Raw genomic sequence first — 20187 nt, forward strand, 5'->3', positions numbered from 1 at the left:
TGGCTATCTTTAGTGCACTTATGGCTCCTTGAGGAGAACCTTGTTCAAAGGGAGAGGGAGAGCCATGAAACAACCATTCTGCTCTTCAAAAAGGCGGTGCAGTGTATGAGGAGGTATTGAAGGGATTGGCTTTGAAGTGCTGGTAACGTGTTCAGCGCTCGCATAACGAGATCTGTATTTAAAGTACCTGGGAATGATGTATGTTTGCGTCTGTGCGCCAAGAAGGAATGGAAACAACTGTTCTTACTTTTATATGTGATTTTTAGAATGGGGCAAATTTGTTTCTTGAAGATTTGCAAATGGTGTTCTTCCTGACATCTTCCCTGTGCTCGAATGTAGCTTCAGTAATGTAAGTTGTAAAGGCATTGGGCATGGGTTTCTCAATTCTGTTGACTGTCAGTGTTTTGCTACACTTAATGCATCAAAATGCAGTGCAATAATTGCTACGTTTCGGTGAATTCTCTTCTACAATATTTTCTAATCATAGTAAAAATTATTCTGGGTTCCATGATTGTAACTTTGCAGTAGTAGTACTGAACATGGATAGGTGAACTCTGCATTTTGCTATATTGGCAACAATCAGCTACATTTTTCCCATGAACGTACTTTGCTCTGCAGATAAATGTTTACTGGAAAACCTGAGTTGTTTCTTCATCTCAAAGGGTAAAAACTAGAAAAAACACACCTTAATTTCTCTTTTTTTTTTTTTTCATGAATTGTATATTCAATTATATAGGTTAGTTTAGAATAGTATTGCGTTTAACTGAGTAAAGTTGTCTTTGAAGATGGAAAGTTCAGTTTAATGGTGGTTGTTGTTTGTCATCACATCAGAGTTGAAAAGTCAGTGGCTTCAGTTGTTAGTGGAAGTCACAAACCTACAAACTATAATGTGGTCGTGTTTTCTATCTGTGGCTTAAAAAGCAGAGAGGGAAAAAATAAACGTTTCTAAACAGGTATTGTGCCATTTTGAAAGTAAAAGGTATTGCTCTGAGTGGGAAAAGAATTTCAGCAGATTGTGAGCTAATTAGAGCTTACAGATTATTGGGGGAGAAAACCGTGATCTAAAAGACCCCAAGTTTAAGAACTTTGGAGTTAGCTTCTGGGTTTTGGCAAATAGCAAGTGAAAGGAGCATGGGCAAGTTCCCAGTAACGTGTCACGACATGTTTAAAACTCATTAAAGTAAGATGAGCATTGGAGGCGGTCAGCCTCGAGAGCAGCTTGCTTTTGGGATTGCTCTGTTTTACATTTTGGCGCATGCACGTTTGAATTTAATGCTGTTGTGTGGGAAGCCCCACAAGTCTTTCTCAGGAGTTTCTTCTTCCATTTGCCATGTGGTGTTGCGTTCAGCCTTCCTTTCTGGGGTTTGAAAGTGTGACTGTGTGCTTCCCTCCTTTGCACTCCCAGCTCCTGTCCCAGCATTGTGAATGGGCTGGGAAAAAGTTCTGCTTGGCCCAGGTTGGTTTCTTGTGCCTGAAAATAATGTGTCCGTGTGCTGCTTTTGCTTCCAAGGCAGTCTCCAGGTTGTTTCAGCCTTCATAGAGCAAAGCCAGGTAAGTAGTTTACTTCCCCATTAGAGAGCACGCCTTCTCACAAGTAGCTTCTGAGGCTTGCTTGAAAGGAGCTGAGGCCTGAGCAGCCTGTAGCATGGGATTACAGTCCCGCATCTAGGTGAGGGCTTTGTTACGTGAGCCAGCAATTCAAGTGCACTAGAACACGTGAACTGCTAACCAGAAGTTTGAAGCTCATGGTTTCAGGTACCCTTGTGCCAGGAAGGCAGGATCCATCCTAACAGCTGTGATTAGGCAGACGGGTGACTTGCATTGTAAATGAATTTACTTATTCTGAACCAGGCAATAGGATCCCTTCTTGAGACAAATACAGACATGAGGGCATGGGGATTAAGGACTGGTATAGCTTGTGTGCTCCTACTCATGTGATTCAGGAGTGGCTGCTTAGCCCTGCTTATTTAAATTTGGGCTAGATCTGATACTTCATAAAGCAGTACCAGACAGACCTGTTCTGAAATACTGGATTCATACATGAAGTCATTCATTTATTGCATATAATCGTCAGCTCTCTTCATTCTGTAGTGTTAAGATGGCTTTGTCTTGTAAAGGAAACCTATTTTAGATCTGCAGTCTTCTCTTTCTACTCTCTTTTTCATTGTCTCTAACAACGATAACAAGGAATTTTACAGAATCCTCTCATAAAAGGCTATACCTACCGTGTTGTTTTCTTTCCCTAAAAGTAGGTATTTTAGAGCAGGACAGAGGGATGCTTTTGCAAGAGAGTTTTCCAGTGTGGGTTTTTTTAGTAATCAAAAAAAGTCTGGTGCTTTGGACAAGAACGATCCAGTTCTGTTTCAGAAGCCCTGATGTAGAGGATGTAGCTGTCTGTATGAGTACATACTAGAGTAGTGGGAGAAACAAACCATAAACTTTCATGTAAAGGACACAACCAATTAATCATAGAAGTTTGTAGTTCTTACGGAATGCATGTGAAGAATGTAGCAAGCTCAGTGAGGAGCTGTGTGCTGTTCTCTACAAGAACAGTGCACATGCTTGCCTTTTTATGAGAATTAGCAAGTATGAACACAGAGCAATAGATAAGAACTGATAGGAGTCACCATGTTCCCAAAGGGGCTCATATTTTTCTCTGTATTGTCATGGATTTTTAAGTTAAGCCCCTGCTTTTCTTCTCTTGAAGTTTGATGGATCACTTGAAATGACTGAGATTTAAGAAATGTTTTTCCTGAAAGTCATCAGAATTGTGGTTAGGAAAAAAAAAAACAAACATCAAACCTGTTGAACTGGAAAACAATAACAAAAGGAGGAAAGAAGTGAATAAGGATACACTTTCTATGCTGAAAGTGAAAGGCTTAAGCAGCTTCATTTCAGCCTTTTGTCAACGAATTGGACTAGTCTTTACAGGGAATCCAGAAAAAGGAATGCTTAAAGGATGCAGAGAGCTCTTCTAAAACTCCAGGTCATAGTATACTAAAAAGTGTGTTGAATTATTTTGTTCTGTAGAAGTAAAGTAGAAGCTTTCAAGTTTTCTTCTACAGCTTCTGGCCTACAGTTCCTCAGTTTAATCTGCTGAACGAGGACTATGCGCACCCAAACCAATTATCTCAGAGTTTATTCTAAAGCTCAACAAATCTATTTATTCACTTCTTGGCAGTTCAAATCATGCACCTCGTCTCTGTACGTTCTTCATGGCAGATTCTGTTCCTTTGGCACTGTTGTCTCATACAACACTTATTTTAGTACCCAAAACATAAATTAACTGACATCGGTCAATATTATAAGTTCTTCCAAATGAAATTATAGGTTGAGGGTTTGCACTTTTATTGAGGAGCGTGAAAGTAACAGCAAATATTATTTTAGGATCTGGAGATTTAAAGATACTTTGTTGTTGCAGTTTCTCAGTGTGGAGGTAGTGGGGCAAGGAAAGGAAAACCAAACCTGCACGTACTGCTTGGCAGTTTGTGTGTGCTTGGGCAGGATGTCCCGCTAATTTCAGTGTGCCCTACCAGGAATAAATCAGGGGTTTAGGTTGCTGCTCATCTTCTGTGACTTGTCAGCAGCCCTTTGGGAACTAAGGTACCACCCCAGTTTGATCCACAAGTGGATGCAGTCCGTGCTTGTTGGATTTTTTTCAGCGTTCTTGTCCATCACCAGCAGTTGTCAAGAGTTCATCCTTTTGATAAAGTGAATTTGGACAACTTTGAAAAACAGAGTGCTTTATTCCTTAGTGCTTTGACCTTAACGTACGGTTTCTTGGCAGTTAAGGTAATGTCATTGTCCTAATCCATTCCCTATGGTGTGGTATTCTGCAGTCATGTAACAAGCCCGTTCAGTGACACTTTCACTTGTTAGCCAAGAGCAGTACAGTGTGAGCAGACTTGCTACTGTGAAACCTTATGTCTTGTGGAGAATATCCTGCTCAGTGATGCAAGTGATGATTCCTGCTGTAGTGAATCCCCTCAGTGTAAGAATCACTCACTGAATGTGTGGAAGACATCTGTTACATCAAAATCCAAATAACTTGCTTACCATCAATTTTTATAACTGTGGACTACAGCAGGCCATGAATTTGTATTTTACCCCGCAGTAGACTTGGTATTGCTTAAAAGCTGGTTTTAGAACTTCTTGAACAGCATTCCTGTTTGGGCACTGGAATGGGCTGTCCAGGGAGGTGGTGGAGTCACAGACCCTGGAGGTGTTCAAGGAACGTTTGGACACTGTGTTGTGGGACATGGTTTAGTGAGAACTATGGGTGATGGGTGAATGGTTGGACTGGGTGATTCTGTGGGTCTTTTCCAACCTCGGTGATTCTGTGATTCTATTCTGTGATTCTCAAACACCACTTCTGAGTGAGGTAAACTGCTTCCTCCAGCCACCAGTCGGATAGCTGCATTGCTGCCTTTGCTTTCAAAGCTTTCATCAGATATTCAGTGTGGTGAGTCATTTGGACTTTTCCTTGCAGTTGTTTAACAGAATTCTGATGCAATGTTTTGTTCCTTCAAGGAATCTCCAAATTTGATAATTCTAAACAGTGTACCTTAAAGATACTGTTGTTTCTGAGTTAACTTTTTGAAGATAAACTCTGTGCAGTGGTGAACAGAATTCAAAAGAACACTTATTAGCAATTAGCTGTTGGAAGCTGTAAATTCTGCACAGTGCTTCTCTGAGCTGTTCGCGTGCTGCCTCCAGGAACGTTTTTCTTTGTAGGAATAAGCATTTTGATAGCTTCCCTTTCAGAAATGGGGAGAAGGGGTAACAAAAGTGATAAAGGATACACTTAATAAACGATGCAGTACAGGAGCTTATGGCACCACAGAGATTCAGAATCACATTTTTAAAAGCGATGGCAGTAAGGGAGGGAATGAAGCCCAAAGAATGCTTCAGTACCTGTAAGTGCTTTTGCTGCTTGTAGTTATTGAGAGCTAGTTGTTGTGTATTCCCAGTTGTTGGAAAGAGCTGTATTACGTGAGTGATGTTTTGTTTAATTTGAAAACAGTTACATTACCAATTTACGTAAGTCATAACTGCTTCCAGTTATTCAGAACAGAGATTCACGACAAAATGTAGCACCTTTCGTGATCTTATTAGGCTGCTGCTCAGGGAAGACGTACCCATGCCTTTGAAGTATTAATTTGGATTTTGAGTACAAATCTTAACTTCCTTTTTCTGCGCGTTTAATACAGAGATAAATTAAATAGAGTTATCTGAAATTTATTTTAATGTCTGAAATGTGGCGAGGAAATTGTTCTCTCTCCATCCAGTTATCTTTCCTGTACAAGATTTAGTGCTGGAATCGTGTCTCCTTTTATAAGCAAAACTTTTAAGATTCCTGCTTCAGAGTCGTGCAGGGCGGGGGGGGGAAGGATTATGTCATTTAAGAAGCAACAGCTTCTTCCAGGACTTGGCTGACCCTGAGAAGACTTGAAAGAATTTGGCATCAGATTGTAGCATCGTGATGTAAATTCTTACATTTTTCCCATCTGCAATACTGGGAAAATGGGAATGGAGACCAAAACTGATGGAAGTGCTTTGCTATTGCAACCCTAGATGAAAGTGTGATAATAATCCTGGCCAGCAATAATTTCTGAATTTTATGAAACCAGCTGTAGGGAAGGAAAAAATGAAAGTTGAGGTCTTGCTTCTGCAAACACTTCACCGAAAACAAAACTTCTATTGTGAGCAAGACTATCTCTCTTATTTGAAGGCTGAGTGATCCGATTTTCGATAAAATACTTTATTGAGAGCAGAATAACAGGCAGCACTGTTGCTGGATGTATTGTTGCTGGATTTACCAGGCTGTTGGGGTACTGAAAATTGCCATATTGTCTTGATGCTCTGAATACTTACGGCAGTGTTTTCTGAGAAACTGGGAGGAAAGTAGGAGATGTTGGGGGATCATCCCATGTCTGGGACTTGGGCCAGGTCTAAGCAGCATTTGCAGTCTGAGCTCAGAGCTACCCCAAATTGGCAGTCAGTTTTATAATGTTGTGGCATAAAGTCTGTCACTCCAAAAGAGAATTGCTTGAGGATGAAAGATGACATGTTATTTCAGTTTGGGATGTTTAAATGGTTTACAGTACTCGTTGAGCCAAAGTTTTACAACAAGAGAATCTGACTGACATCTACCTGCCTAAATGACAGCATAACAGCTAGTTAATTCATTTTTTGGATGACCTTAATGGTGAACACAGTGACTGAATAGGTATAAATTCAACATGGGGAAGATTAATAAATGTATCTGTCATGTCTTTGCACTGCACTGCTTTCCTAGTCCTGCTTGGCACTTGTATGTGTGGTGGTGTGCGAGGAACAGCACTCCTCCAACATGGAACAGGATCTGACTTGGAAAATCCTTTATAAAAAGCAATTAACGCTTAAAAACACAGAAAAAAAGTTAAAAAATAGAAATAAAAAAAATAAAAAAGTCAGTGCACAATTGCAGTTCAGAACATTAAACAGGTCTGCTACTTTTTCATTATCTTTAAGATAGATTGAGTAATGACTTTAGTTGTTAAGGCTGCATGAGCCTTTGTTCTTTAGATATGATGTAAAAACTTCAGAGTTGCTTTGTGACGGTTCACTGTATGGCTGAACCCTGTGTGGTTGTAATCACAATACAGCCTGGCTTTGTAGTGAGAGGGATACAAGAAATAGGCTCTGGAATACTTTAAAGAAACGTGCTTACCAAAGCAACCTAATGTTTTCATTAAAAAGAAAAAAAAAAAAAGTTTCCTATCCTTTGATTAACTTCACATTTTTGGGTCTGCCCTGAACAGTCACAGACTCCCTTAAGTATGTTTTAGGAGGACGTGCTAAAAAGCTGTACATGCACTTAACTTTAACCCGCGTGTGCTCTTGGGAAACGTTTCTGCCTCTGCAGAGCGTACCTTCAGCGTGCTTGCAGCGCCTGGAGGAGGAGTCACTGAGAAGCAAGTATGCTGCCAGGAAGCCGTGGCACCTCGTAAAGATTTCTTTTTCTTCAGAAATTCACTTTTAAACATTCTTAATGTTTTGAATTTTCTAGCCGTGTTTTGAGGTAAGAGAAGCTTGATGTGTTGTATGTGCGGAATGAATTTTTTGGCTGGAGGATTCTGAGCTGCTTCTGGTTTTTTGAGTATCTCTGGGGGTGAAAAAACAACAACAAGAAAGGAAACCCAAACTAAAAGGAAACCTTTCTCTAAGTTCAATATAACATAAAAACAGTAGCATTACCTCTTCCTTAATGATGCTATAAACAAATGGTCTGCAGCTTACTGTAGTAATGGATGTGTGAACGTACTGTAAATATCTTTAAGAATCAGTTGTGCTCCCTTTCAGTCTATATTATGATCCTTTGACAACAACAACAACCTTATTTTTTTTTTTCCTGTTAAAAAAATAAAGTAGCAGTGGGCCTTGTATGGAATTACTTACTGTCAACTCCATCACTCTAATAAATGGAAAAAAAAAACTTTACTGTTTCTGCTTATGGTCTTCATCTGACTACATAGTGCTTAACTGCAGGAAATGCTTTTGAAACTTGCGCTTAGTTCAAGTGCAGTGTTTTAGATGAATCAAAGATGAAAGTTTTGGCTGTGTCTGGGAAGGAATAGGTAGCAGTGGTACTGTTTAAAAGAGTTTGCTGAATCGATGATTTTGAGGTTGGGGGAGGGAACAAATAAAACCAACACAGCTAAATCCTACACCTGCGGTAGTCTTGAAAAGAGGAGCTTGTTTAGAATCAGCTTGGAAACGTCCTATCCTGAGTGATGGTTACCCTTCTTGTACTGAAAGCACAGGGGAAGAAGAAGTCTGGGCTCCTTAGCAGATGGTGTGATAGCCACTTGGCTCAGATGGGATGCAAGAGACCACATCAGGTTGTAAAAGGAAAGAACGTTGTTCCATTGTCACAGAGAGGGTGCTTGATCTTGCTTGCTTACTGTCAGGCATATGGATGCTGTCCAACTAACTGCTCCAAAGTGTCTTAGCTGCTGTATCAGCAACCACCTTCCCTTGATCGTGAGCTCCAGCTGGTTTGAGACAAGAGGGGGTAAGGAGGAAACTCCATGCCACAGTCCTTTGTCCTGCCAGGGCTGTTGCTGCTGGTTGCTCTTCGCTTTTATGTCCCCTGGATTCCTCTCTCGGACTTCTGGGAGCGTTGTTTTTCTCTCTGCCCACTGCCAGCTTTCCCTTGTAGGAGTTTCTGATTTGGAAAATAGAAGAAATTTAGCGAAGAATTTGAAGCAGTGGGATTTATTTTACAAGAGAATTAAGGAGTTTTTAATTGCACAAAACCGTTGTTTGTATAGTGTACCACTTCTGTGTGAAGTTATGTCTTACGTTTTGGAGGCTTAAGTATATACAAATTTAATTAGGAATAATGTCATGCTTGGCTGACATATAACTAAATGTATATACATTAAATGGGAGAGTCTAATGAAGCAGACAGTAATTTGTAGAATAACACATTGTCTGTTTCAAGTCACTGAAAAGCACATGCTTTGTTTGTAATGAAGTTGGCCATCAAATTCATATTTGTCTTCCACATGGGCACATAGCCTTTCTCATTCTCTCTAAGTTGTAGCTTGTAGACGGTTGGCTTCTGGCACAGCCACAGACTCTCTGTGGCAAGGATGAGCTATTAGCACACTAGTTACAGCGGGCGTAATTCTGGAAAATAATGACCACCTTATTTCAATGTAAGTTTTGCATGTCAATGTGAGTTTTCTTACAACTTCTCGGGGGATTCACCAATGCGATAAGGAGCAAAGCGGAATTGTGAATGAAAGCTTTATACGATTTCCATGGTGCTGGGAGCAGTTACCCGTATCTCACAAGTGGAACCCTAATGCAGGCAGTTGTCGGACTTGGCCTGGGCTGGCAGGTGGTTTGTCTTCTGGGTTAATCTCTGTTGGTCTGTGTCTGAATTATTTGTGTCGTCCATTGGAAAAAAAGTTGTTGTCTAGCTAGAGTGATACTCAGCATCAGGGATGGTAAATCGTGTTGGTACTGAAGCTATGACTTGGAGAGAAGATATTTTAGCATAGTGGGTCTCTTTCTTGTGAAGCAGAAGTCCAGCTTGCCGTCTTACTTCACTTCCCGTTCTGATCGTTCTTAAGAAGAACAAACATATAAAGCCCAGGAAGCAAAACTAAGCTTTATGAATATGTCATGGCTGTCAGATGGCAGTGAAGAACAAAAGCCTCGTAAAGATTTCTTTTTTTTCCCTTTAAGACATTCTGAACTTTTCATCAAGAAACATGCTCATCCTGTCTGGGGATTCCATGAATTAAAATATGAGATTTCAAATCTGCTTTATTGCCTATCTGATTATCCCTTGACCTGCTTAATTATCGTTATAGGAGTTCCTTTATGTCCTTTGAGGTTCTTATTTATTTATTTATTTCTCTTCTCATCTGCATGCCCATACACAGCCCATGGTGTGTGTGCTAGATAACAGACTGCTTTCAGTGCATCCCATCAGTGGGGGGGAATACGGTAACCAGGGTTGATACCGCTGATACATCAACAGTGGACTGGCATTTCCCTGTGGAAATACCCTGTTTTCAACTGCTTATGTAAATTGCAATAGCTTTATCAAGTTGAAACGTTTTGTTCCCAGTATGTGCTTTACCTCCTTGTCTTGCAGTCTTTGAATTTTCAGCTGAAGCTACTAACGTAGTTACATGAGTCTTATTTCATTTCATGAGTCAGCAGTGTGCCCTGGCAGCCAAAGGGGCAAGCCACATGTTGGGGTGAATTAAACCCCAAAACCCTTCTGACCCAACATAGCCAGCTGGTCAAAAGAGGTGATTCTTCCACTGTATTTGGTGTTGCAGTCTTACCTTGAATGTTGTGTGCAGTTCTGGACTCCACGTTATTAAAAGGACACCAGGATCCTTAGAAGCATCCAGAGAGGGGCAACAAAGCAGGTAACAGGGCTGGAAGGCATCTCCTGTGAGGAAAGGCTGAGGGCACTGGGCTGCCCAGCTTGGAAGTGAGGAAGCTGACAGTCAACCACAGTGCTCTCTGCAGCTCCTGAGGAGGGGAAGCAGAGAGAGGTGCCGGGCTCTGCTCCTGGGAACTGATGGCAGAATGGGAATGGCACAGAGCTGCCAGGGGAGGGTTGGGCTGGGCAGCAGGAAATATTTCTGGATGGTCAGACACTGGGAGAGACTTCCTAGTGAGGTGGTAGATGCCTGTCAGTGCTCCAGTGGCATTCAGACACTGCCCTCAGTAATGTGCTTTAAATTCTGGTCAACCCTGAAGCAGTCAGGCAGTTGGACTAGGTGATCTTTGTAGATCCCTTCCACCTGAACTGCTCCCTTCTGTTCATGGTTTTTTGGGCACATGAGCCTTTTATTGCTTCCATGAGAAATGCATAGAATCTGTCACAGTTCCAGGCTTCTGAGGAAAGCAATTTGAAGCTTAGTATGATTTTTTTAATAGGTTCATTTCTCTAATTATCTGAATTATGCGTGCTCCACTTAACAATTTCCAACATAGAAAAATATTTTCTGAAAGTTTGCTGTTTGTGGCCACTAAAGTGAAGTGAATGGGAGCCAGCTGAGAACAGAGGAGAGCAGATGAAGGATAGGTCGTGGTTTGGGATGATATGCTTTGGAAGGAAGGCTGTGAGGCAGGATGAGAGAAGCAAATTCCAGGCTGATTCCTGAAGAATAGTCTGGAATATACTGCTTTAGTGATGCTGTGAAAACTCATTTGGATACTGCTTTTGGGTATTGCAATTGCTAACAGGAAAGAAAAATGGAGAACTTCCTGCTTGTTTGTCCCTTTAGAGCTGGGTTTATGCACATGTGGGCCTAAGGAATAAGACTATATGTACCACTGTTTGTTAGTGTAGCTGCAGCTGTCCCATGGATAAGTGGAGATCCTGCAGTTAAGGCTCAGAATATGTAGGGGCTGTGTGAATGCCTTACTGCTGACATTTTGCAACTCTTGAAAAACAAACAAACAAAAAAAACCCTATATTTTGGTTGTGGTTGACAGCAAAATGAATCTGAGCCAGCAGTGTGCCCTGCAGCCCAAGGGGCCAACCATGTCCTAGGGTGAACCAGGCCCAGCACCACCAGCCTGGCAAAGGAAGAGATTGTCCAGCTCTGCTCTCTGCTGCGTGGCCTCACCTTGAGCAGTGCATGCAGCTTGGGTGCCACAATATCAGAAGGACATAAAACTATTAGAGAGCTTCCAAAAGAGATGTACAAGGATGAAGAGTCTGGAGGCCAAGACCTATGAGGAACAGCTGAGGTTCCTTGGTGCGCTCAGAGCAGAGGAGCTGAGGGGAGGCCTGATGGCAGCTGCCGCTCATCACAGGGAGCGGAGGGGCAGTGCTGAGCTCTGCTCTGTGTGACAGCGACAGGGCCTGAGGGAACGGCATGGAGCTGTGTCAGGGGAGGGGCAGCTGGGGTTAGGGAAAGGGTCTGCACCAGAGGGCGGTGGGCATGGAATGGGCTGCACAGGGCAGTGGTCATGGCCCCAGGTGCTGGAGTTGAAGAAGCATCCTTTCCAACTATGGGGGTATTCTGTGATTACCTTTGGAACCTCTTGTTCTTAGACAGCTCCCTGTGTAATGCATACACATTCTTATCCAAGGTGGAAAAACACCTGTCCCTTTAAAAAGTCAGAAGTCAGCATTAGCAAGAAGATGGAATACATGTAGATATGAATAAAATTTCAGAAGCAATGTGATCTTCTTTGAGGCAGCAATTACCTCGTTGAAACTTGTACTTGTGTGCACCTTAGCGTTATTTCTCAAGTCAGATGCTTCTTAAAATCATCCTCTTAGGCAAGAAACACACACACACACACACACACACACACACACACACACACACAAACATTAAAAAAAACCCACTGCAAAAAACTCACAACACTTGGGTCTGTGTAGTGACAGTGAATCAGTGAGTGACTCCCGATGCAGTTCGAATAGTTGACTTTCAAGCGCTGCTGTTTTGGTTTCATATCTGAAGGTGGGATTGTTTCTTAACGTGCTGTAGCAGTTGACAAATGAGTAACCTTAAGTCAAGAACTTGCTCTGAAGTAGCTAAAAAGACAGGAACTGTGAGTCATCTGAGGAAGGTAAATATTATCCTGTGTTTGCACATTACGGGTAGTGATTCTTCTTCCCACACCTGTCTGAGCTCTTTGGAGTTGGGATGAAGGCTGCAGAGCCCGGAAGTCTGAGGTGACTGTTGTTGTGCTGGCAACAGGCACTTATCCTTACGGAGTCTGACTTTCTGCTCTGTCACAGGACTGTCATTCATTTAGGTAGCCTATTGCTTCCCTATTACTTCATGTTTTCGTTTTAGTATTTGTGTTTGGGGTTTTTCCCTTCTCCTTATGGAGTGGTAATATTTTTGTCTTGACACCATGCGATGCTCATGGCTGAGGGGAACTAGTGGGAATTATTCCTTTTCTGGTGCTGAGGTGATTTTTATTTTTATTTTTAAGTCAACCTTTAGGATAGCCTTGGCAAGAGAAAGGGAAATGTTTTTAAGTTGGAGGAGGGAAGATTTAGGTTGGATATCAGGGGATATGGCACAGGCTGCCCAGAGAGGTTGTGGATGCCCCATCCCTGGAGGTGTTCAAGGCCAGGTTGGATGGGGCCCTGGGCAGCCTGGTTTAGTATTAAACATGGAGGTTGGTGGCCCTGCCTGTGGCAGGAGGGTTGGCGATTCATGATCCTTGTGGTCCCTTCCAACCCAAGCCATTCCGTGATTCAGACAGATTTCACATTGTACGTATACGATGTGAGTTTGACCATGCACAGAATTTGTAGCAGCTGAATTTTGCTGAATGTGGGAACTGTATTTTTATCTGTTTGCTGCGTATTGCAATGTTTAAGAAAATGCTGTATTCCAGTTTCTTTGAGGACTTGAGAAAACAATAGCATTTGGGTATTTCTCAAGAGCTTAGAACGGTGCTTATTTCTTAATCTTTTAAAGTTGGGCTTTACCATTGCATGTGCTCTGTTAGGGAACACTCCAGAGTGCATGGCTCTAGACTCTCCGAATGTGTAAATTGCCTTTTCCTGCATTATTTATTGATGTATCCGTTTATTTGTTGTAAAGGGAAGTCTAGGCATAAACCTGGAGATAAAATTCAAATAGATTAACTTGCTGAGTGAGAGTATCTTTAATCTGCTGTGAGAAGGTGCCTTTTGAAATACAGCACAACTTGTATCTGCAGAAAAATCATCTCTGGCGCAGTCCATCTGACGAATTGAAATGTTCAGTTGTGAAATGAACTTTTAGTCAAAACTGCAAGCAGTTGTCAGCCAGTCCATTTCTGAATTACGCAATGGAGTGCGTTTCAGATTATCATACGCAATGAGGGATGAAGTTATCATTCTGATGTCTTCCAATGAGAAGTTTTACGTATGGCTGAGGCTCAAATTCTAGTGGAGAGGGACTTGCAGAATGAACTTGGAGTGTCTGGGAGAAGTGCCACTGTAGAACTACACTTGTTATGAGAATATTGGAAGCAGATGTGATGATTATCTGTACAGAACTGAGTTAGGCAACACTGTGATTCTGCACTGTTTTGTGACCTCATTAATTTTTCTTGTAATTTTGATTAGCACAGTTTCTTACTGTTCCTATTGAAATAAGGGATTGTTCTTGGTTTGGGTAGGCTGAAAGACCCAGGTGACCTGTAAACTGAAACTGATGTGTATTTTGTGGGTTTTGTTGTTTTGTTTATAAACTCGGCAGCTGTATCTCTTCTTTTAAAAAGACTCCAACTGTTGTCCTTGAAAACTGATATTTTGTTAACATGAAAGGGTGTACTGTAATCGTTTGCTAGAAATTCAAGTTAGCCTATCTGTTATTTTAAAACTGTCCTGAAATAAAACAATATAGGAACAACAAGAAAAGTAACCCACGCTAAAGTAGAGTAATCATCATCAGGATCACTACAGCTAGACTTGAAAATTTAGAATGTAAACAGCTCCAATGAGTTTCACGACGTGGCTGACATCTCCCACATTCCAGGATGGATGTCCTGCAGGTTCTGTACCCGCACATCACAGGTCTGGGATTTGGAAGATGAAAGAAACCAACGGTGACTGGGGATGTGATTCTTCCCTAAGCTGTGTGGATGCCTTCCACGGATCTGATCAATGAAGTGTACTCTCAAAGAGAAGATAAAGAAAATAATCTTCGGGCAAGCTAAGTATAAAACACAGAAAAGACATTTCAAAGATGTGAAAAGTAGCAAGTGGCCAAAGCGACCAGAAGAACAAATAAACCAGCACTCCGTCAGGACGGGCCATAGAGAGGAAGCAAGAAGCTGATTGCCACAGTGTTGCTTGAATTTGAAAAATACTCAATTTTTCAACCATATGACACAAACACTGTGAGACTATTCTGAAGGCTGTGCAGCCCTCGGGGTTATGGATAGGCTTGTTTCTCACTTGTGTTGTGGTCTTCATTTCAGTCTTCCATATTTCTGAAATTTTAACTTAAAGATGCTGAAGTAGATTAAAGGAAGGTAAAGCCAGTGATGAAGATGGACAAAAGGCATATTTCATTGTTTTATTACAGTGAGTACGAATCTGTGCTCGTTTTACGTATAAAAGAAATAGTGTGTAATGTTCTTTTTCCATGCTTATGTACAGTTGATACTATGGAGTTGTTATTTGAAAGATTACCATGCTGTAAGCATGGAGAATGCTCTATTAGCATCACCTTGGAGAAACTGAATGATTGTGATAGTGAAATTAAATGAGGGAAGAGGAGTGTCTCAACATCAAGTTCTGTTTCTCTTTCATCCTGGAAATGAGATAGATGTATTTTTAAAGTGTACATGAGCACAACATTTTGTGCTTTATTCTGTTTTTAAGTAACTCTTAACATATTCCACCCGAGGGCTGGGATTTCAGAGCTCTTTTTTGTCAAGCAACTTAGGAGTTTATATTCAATTGTGTATCAATTCCCCTTTGTGTCAAATTGGAATTATTTTTGACATTGAGAAGTGCGGTCATAAATGTTAGCTTTTCCTATAAATAAGATTTATGCTATCTTGTAAAAGTACCAACTGATGGAATTACAGATTCTGTTTGGACTTTAATTGCAGATTGATTTGGTGGTTACCGGTGTGTGACTTGTGATACTTAATTGAATTGACGCCTGCTTTTCACTGGAAGGCTCATTGAGACATTCTTTCGTAGACACTTCAAGTATCCTATCTTATTTGAAAGCGTTGATTTGTAATGGGAAGTAAAAATAGAGCAAATGGTTGGCTTTGCTTGCTAAGAGCTAAACAGCGACATCAGAAGCCCTGGGCTATAGCTTGGTGGAAACAACATAGCATCAGGCTGAGATTGTAACCTGGAGTTGAGCTCTTACAGTGGCAGTGTGCATGTTGGCAAACACCACTGTCATTTGAGGAACAGGACAGAGGAGATGCTGCCCAAACTCCTAAAGTGGTTCGGTTTTTTTTATTTGTATGATTTCATACAGTTTTCAGCTCTTACGGTGATGAGGAGTTAAGTCAGTTGTGATTGATTTTTTCTGCTCTGTACAAAATCAAAAACATACATTCTCCGGGGAGATGTTATATTGTCCTCCTAGTTTTGGGTTGCCAGTGTTGACGTCATGAGTGAGCTGAGCTGTCGTTGGGTCTACCTATAGTAGTACTGCAAAGCAGCCACAGAATTCGTTTCATATTGTAAAACTAACTTATTTGCTTCAAGCTGTTAAAATAATGTAATATGCAATCATAGCATCCCTTTTAAGTAATTAAAAAGATCTTTCTGCAGCTTAAGACAGAGATTTTAGTAAGTTCTATGTTATAGACAAATCCTATGTCTTTACATAACCCCTCTGTCATATTACAGAACTGTGCACAGGGATAGGATCTCGCATTCAGAGGCTTGCCAGCCGCTTTCTGTCACCGAATTCTGCTGGGAAGCAGGTAAACTGGCTGTTGGTGCTCACCTGAGAACTGTCTGCACTTAAGCAGTCTCTGGATGGCAGCTGCAGCTCCAGCCTTTAATCCCGCTCACTGGTCTTCGGTGGCTGCCTGGCTTTGGAGGGCTGGGTAGTGGTGGTGTGCTCCAAGATCAACTGGAAGCCCTCTTAGCTCAGGGAAACCCTGCTGAGACCCAGCAGCTGCCAACAGGACCTGCAGTGCCCGTAGCACTTCCCTCAGGCTGCTGTGAAGATGTCGGTGCTCACAAAAAGGCAGAGGCCCTACTCAACTCTGAAAGGGCTTCAGTGCAGCGCAGCTGGTTACTGGTTGTGGGCAGGGTTCCTTCAGGGCTGCCCTGTCCCACCTGCAGCTGCATCCTGATAACACTGCTCCGCTCCCTGCATTTCGTCAGCCCTGTCTTTTTAGTTACCATGTGAAAATGTGGGTTGCCAATAAAAATATTGATATTTTATTCCTCTAATTATGAAAAGCTTTCTTCACTTCTTTTTAATAACCATGCAGTTGTAAGGTTCCGTATTAGTATCGGTGCGTTTTGTCAGTCCTCTGGGCATAATCTTGATGAGTTTTTGGGCTGCTTTCTCATACAATTATCACTGTAGAAAATAATCTCTTAGGCACTTATAATTTGGAAGGAAGCGTAAAAATATCTTCCAGCTTTTTGATGTGCCAGAAGATGAAATCCACACATCAGCATCCTTGTAGCAGCTTTAAAAGTATTCCGAGACTTAAAGCTCTGACCGTATCCCACTGCCTCAGAAGCCTTTATGGTGGCTGTGTGTGTATGTGGCCAACCGTGTGTAAATGTCTGCAGAAATGAGACCCCAAAGCGTTATGGGGTCAGAGACAGAATTGTTGTTTCCCACCTATAGTTCCTGTATTGCGGTTCTGAAGGACGCATTACGTCCGTACCTTGCAGTGTGTGCTTCGTTGATTTGCTTTTGGTCACAGGTTTTGTATTTTCATGGTAGCATGTCAACGGATGGTAGCTTTAAAAAAAAAAATTAGCCTTCTAATACATCTTTTCATTAGAATTAACAGGAAAAAAAGTCATCTCTTATCCCAGGTATTGTTAAGAGTTGTGAAAAATCCTTAGGGACTTGTGAGGAACTGCGTTTTTACCTTTTCAAAAGCTGTGGTTGGCTGATAAGCTGAGCTGCTGGGGGATAGCTTCACCCAAACATTTCATTATCATTTCTGCAATGGTGAAAGCCGGCTACCCTTTTCTCCATACTTTATTCAGGCAGAGCAAAGGACAAGATAATCCCCTTAGCCTGTTAAATGCTCCATTCCATCTGGTAGGTGATAATTGCATTGTAAGGGGATTAGCACAGTGGGATATGCTTATAGTGTAATGAAAGCTTCACTACAAGTGTGAAAGTCAGCTGGATACGTTGGAGCACTTTGGGACTCTACATTTGTGCTTTGTGGTATTGCACAAAAAAGAGCAAGTTTCATCTGGAGAAGATGCACAGTACCTTCATGTGCCTTTATATACCTGGGATAGATTGTTAATTGTTTGTAGGCATCGGCGGTCTGTGTAAGTGAATTTTCTTTCTGAGACCAGCGTAAGCTGTTGTTTAGCTGAACATTTTGGGTCATTTCTGTGATGATAGCCACAGTGTGTGTGCATCCTAAGCGCTCCGCTTTTGCTCAGAAGTGCTGTGACTTTGAAACAGTGGAGGTAGGTTGCTTGTGGTATGGGAGCACCTGTGTTACCAAACTGCATGGGGATCTTTGTCGATAAAGGTGAAATGTGAATAAGCCACACTATGAGGAATACCAGAGTAGATTTGTGTCGCTGAGGAGAAGAGGGTTTTGAGCTGAAAGTAGCTCCTCTCACAGCCGAACAGAAAAAGTGTTTTGAAATCCAGTCAGTGTCAGCTGTGAGCCCAAGGTAGCATAAAAGGATGCTTTGCTTTTCTTTTAAAGTCTGGTGCTGTCAGCAGTGATGACAGTAAGTCTTCAGGCTCAGAGCATTTCATAAGCCAGCTGCAATTTCCCTTCCTTATCTTCATGATGTTACAGATCCATGTGAAGCTGTGCTGCAGTTCAGCTTTGATTGCCCCCTATTCATTGCCCCCTCTCCAGTCTTCTGTTCCATACAAGGGAAGGGCCGGCTGCACGCTGCTGGCCAGTGTGTGCCATTCAGCTGGTCTGAACATAAACCTGTTGGTTAGCCTGCTCTGTGAGGGCACAGTGTTTGGTAGCCAGACAGGTTAGAAATTTGACAGCGGTGCGTGTTTTTACATAAATAAAATAAGTCAGGTGCATAAATATGCACTGTATGTGGTAGATCCCGTAGTGACATTGTGTGACCTTACTGTGGGAGGAAATTTGCTCATGAATTAGGGTTCTGTGAGCAGCTGCATGGTTGCTCTTTCTTCAGTTTCAAGTTCCTGACTTAGCAGCTGTGTGTGTGCGTGAGTGCCTCGGGGAGTTAAGGGCAAAATAAAACCTTGTGTTTTCCTATGGATGCCTGCAATAACTTTGCCAGTCTTGATGTCACAGTTGAGTGTGGTTAAGCTCAACCTGCTCTTACTTCATCATGGGTCAGGGTGTGCAGGGTCAAGCAGAAAATTGTTTTGGTTTTTTGGGTTTGTTTTGTTTTTTCCCCCCAAAACTTGTGATGTTGAAGCCTGGTTTCCTTGTCTCCTTTTTTGCTATGTTTTTTTTTCTTCTTATTTTTGTTATTAATTTGGTTGCTCTCTAAGAAACAGTCCTGTATTTTCTTCTAATTTAATGTTTCTTCTGAGAAGGGGTAAACTGAGTTTTACTTGTCTGACATTCTCTAAGTCTAAAACCTGAGTGAAAGGCACTGGGACATACGCTCCTCCGCAAACCAAGCCATCTGATCACTTCCCATCCTTGTCCCTTCTGAAATAAGTATTTGTCACTGAAAATCCTGGATGGCCGAGTCATTACACTGGCAATATCTATACAAGATTTACAGAGGAAATTTCAGGTTTTTAGAATAACTCCTTAACAGTCCATACATACATGTATTTTAGAAGTATGATACTGAAGTGTGTAGCAAGCTCAATCTTACGTATCGTTTCTTTTCTTTAGGTGACAAACAGCATGTTTGGTGCTTCAAGGAAGAAGTTTGTAGAGGGGGTTGATGGTGACTACCATGATGAAAACATGTACTACAGCCAATCATCGATGTTCCCACATCGGTCAGAAAAAGATGTAAGTTGAATAAGCTTGTTTTCCCCCTTTTAATAGTGAGGCAGTTTCAAGCATGTTAAATGTATGTAAGGCAAGGCTTCATCAAGCTTTAAGATGTGTGTAACTATTTTCACTGGCAACTGTTTTAGCTTTAGTATTTATGCACAGAAAGCTTCGATCATAGCCTTGCTAAGGCTTTATTTTTTCATCTTTGAGAACTGTATTTGTAACTTAAACTAGATCATTGGTTGTATCTAGTAGTTATGTGTTATCTCAATTGTTTTTGTTGTGTTTTTGCGTTTTTCATCTTCAGTGGTCATTTTTGACAGCGCCTTGCACAGCTTGTTTATCTGCTCAGGTAGTCTGAGTTAGGCATCACTCCCTTTTGTAATAGAAGAAAGTTACAAAATCAGCCATTCTTAAACATTTTTTCCCTTTGTAGTGTATGTAACTGTTTAATACCAAAGTGAACATGGTGTTACAGACTTTGACCTGTGTAAACGTAGACATTTTCTATAGGCTGTTAGTTAAATTTAATCAAAATTTTCAAGGGTAGGAGGAAATAGGTTTACTGTCATGGCTTTTTAAGCAAAACCAAAAAATGCTTAACCAATATGTTCCACCTCTAATTAAAGTTGTTTTAATGAGCTTGATGAGAAAGTTCAGGTGAGCTAGCAAATGATTGGAACATTTTACACTGGAAAAAAAAGGCTATTCTTTTCATGTTTGTCCATTACATACATGTGCATTCCACAGATGCACACATGCACAGTGGAATACGTGTAACACTGAACATGCTTTCTCTTTTGTAAGTACCTAGAGGTGCAGGGAGCACTCTCAGACATCAGTGCTATTACTGGTTCTCAGTTAGTAAATTCCCTCTACTAGATTTGATACATTTAGGGAGAAGTCGTGTAGGATGTGGTCAGAAAGGTAAAGTGAAACTCCATGCTGCACAGTCTACAGTGAAATCTGCTGCTTGGCACATTGTTGACGTAGAGTATGAGTGTTTTAGTTGCCTACTCTTTCTGTAGGCAATGTTGCAGAAGTGGATCTTAG

At 41.4% G+C, this 20187-nt stretch overlaps 1 protein-coding gene across 6 annotated transcripts in view; it reads left to right on the forward strand.

The window, feature by feature from the left end:
- CNOT2 (CCR4-NOT transcription complex subunit 2) overlaps positions 1 to 20187 on the forward strand; it is an 89634-nt gene that overhangs the window by 31194 nt on the left and 38253 nt on the right. For 4 of the 6 annotated variants that reach the window (NM_001012808.2, XM_046938284.1, XM_046938268.1 and 1 more), the window contains exon 2: positions 19027 to 19149. In NM_001012808.2, the coding sequence (NP_001012826.1) occupies positions 19039 to 19149 (111 nt within the window). In that variant the 5' untranslated portion in view covers positions 19027 to 19038. Of the gene's footprint in view, positions 1 to 6936; positions 7064 to 11430; positions 18923 to 19026; positions 19150 to 20187 lie in introns of those variants that run through there. The other 2 variants (XM_046938260.1, XM_046938274.1) reach the window with 2 other exon arrangements.

Source organism: Gallus gallus, chromosome 1 (assembly GCF_016699485.2).
Source record: "Gallus gallus isolate bGalGal1 chromosome 1, bGalGal1.mat.broiler.GRCg7b, whole genome shotgun sequence".
Taxonomy (NCBI): Eukaryota; Metazoa; Chordata; class Aves; order Galliformes; family Phasianidae; genus Gallus; species Gallus gallus.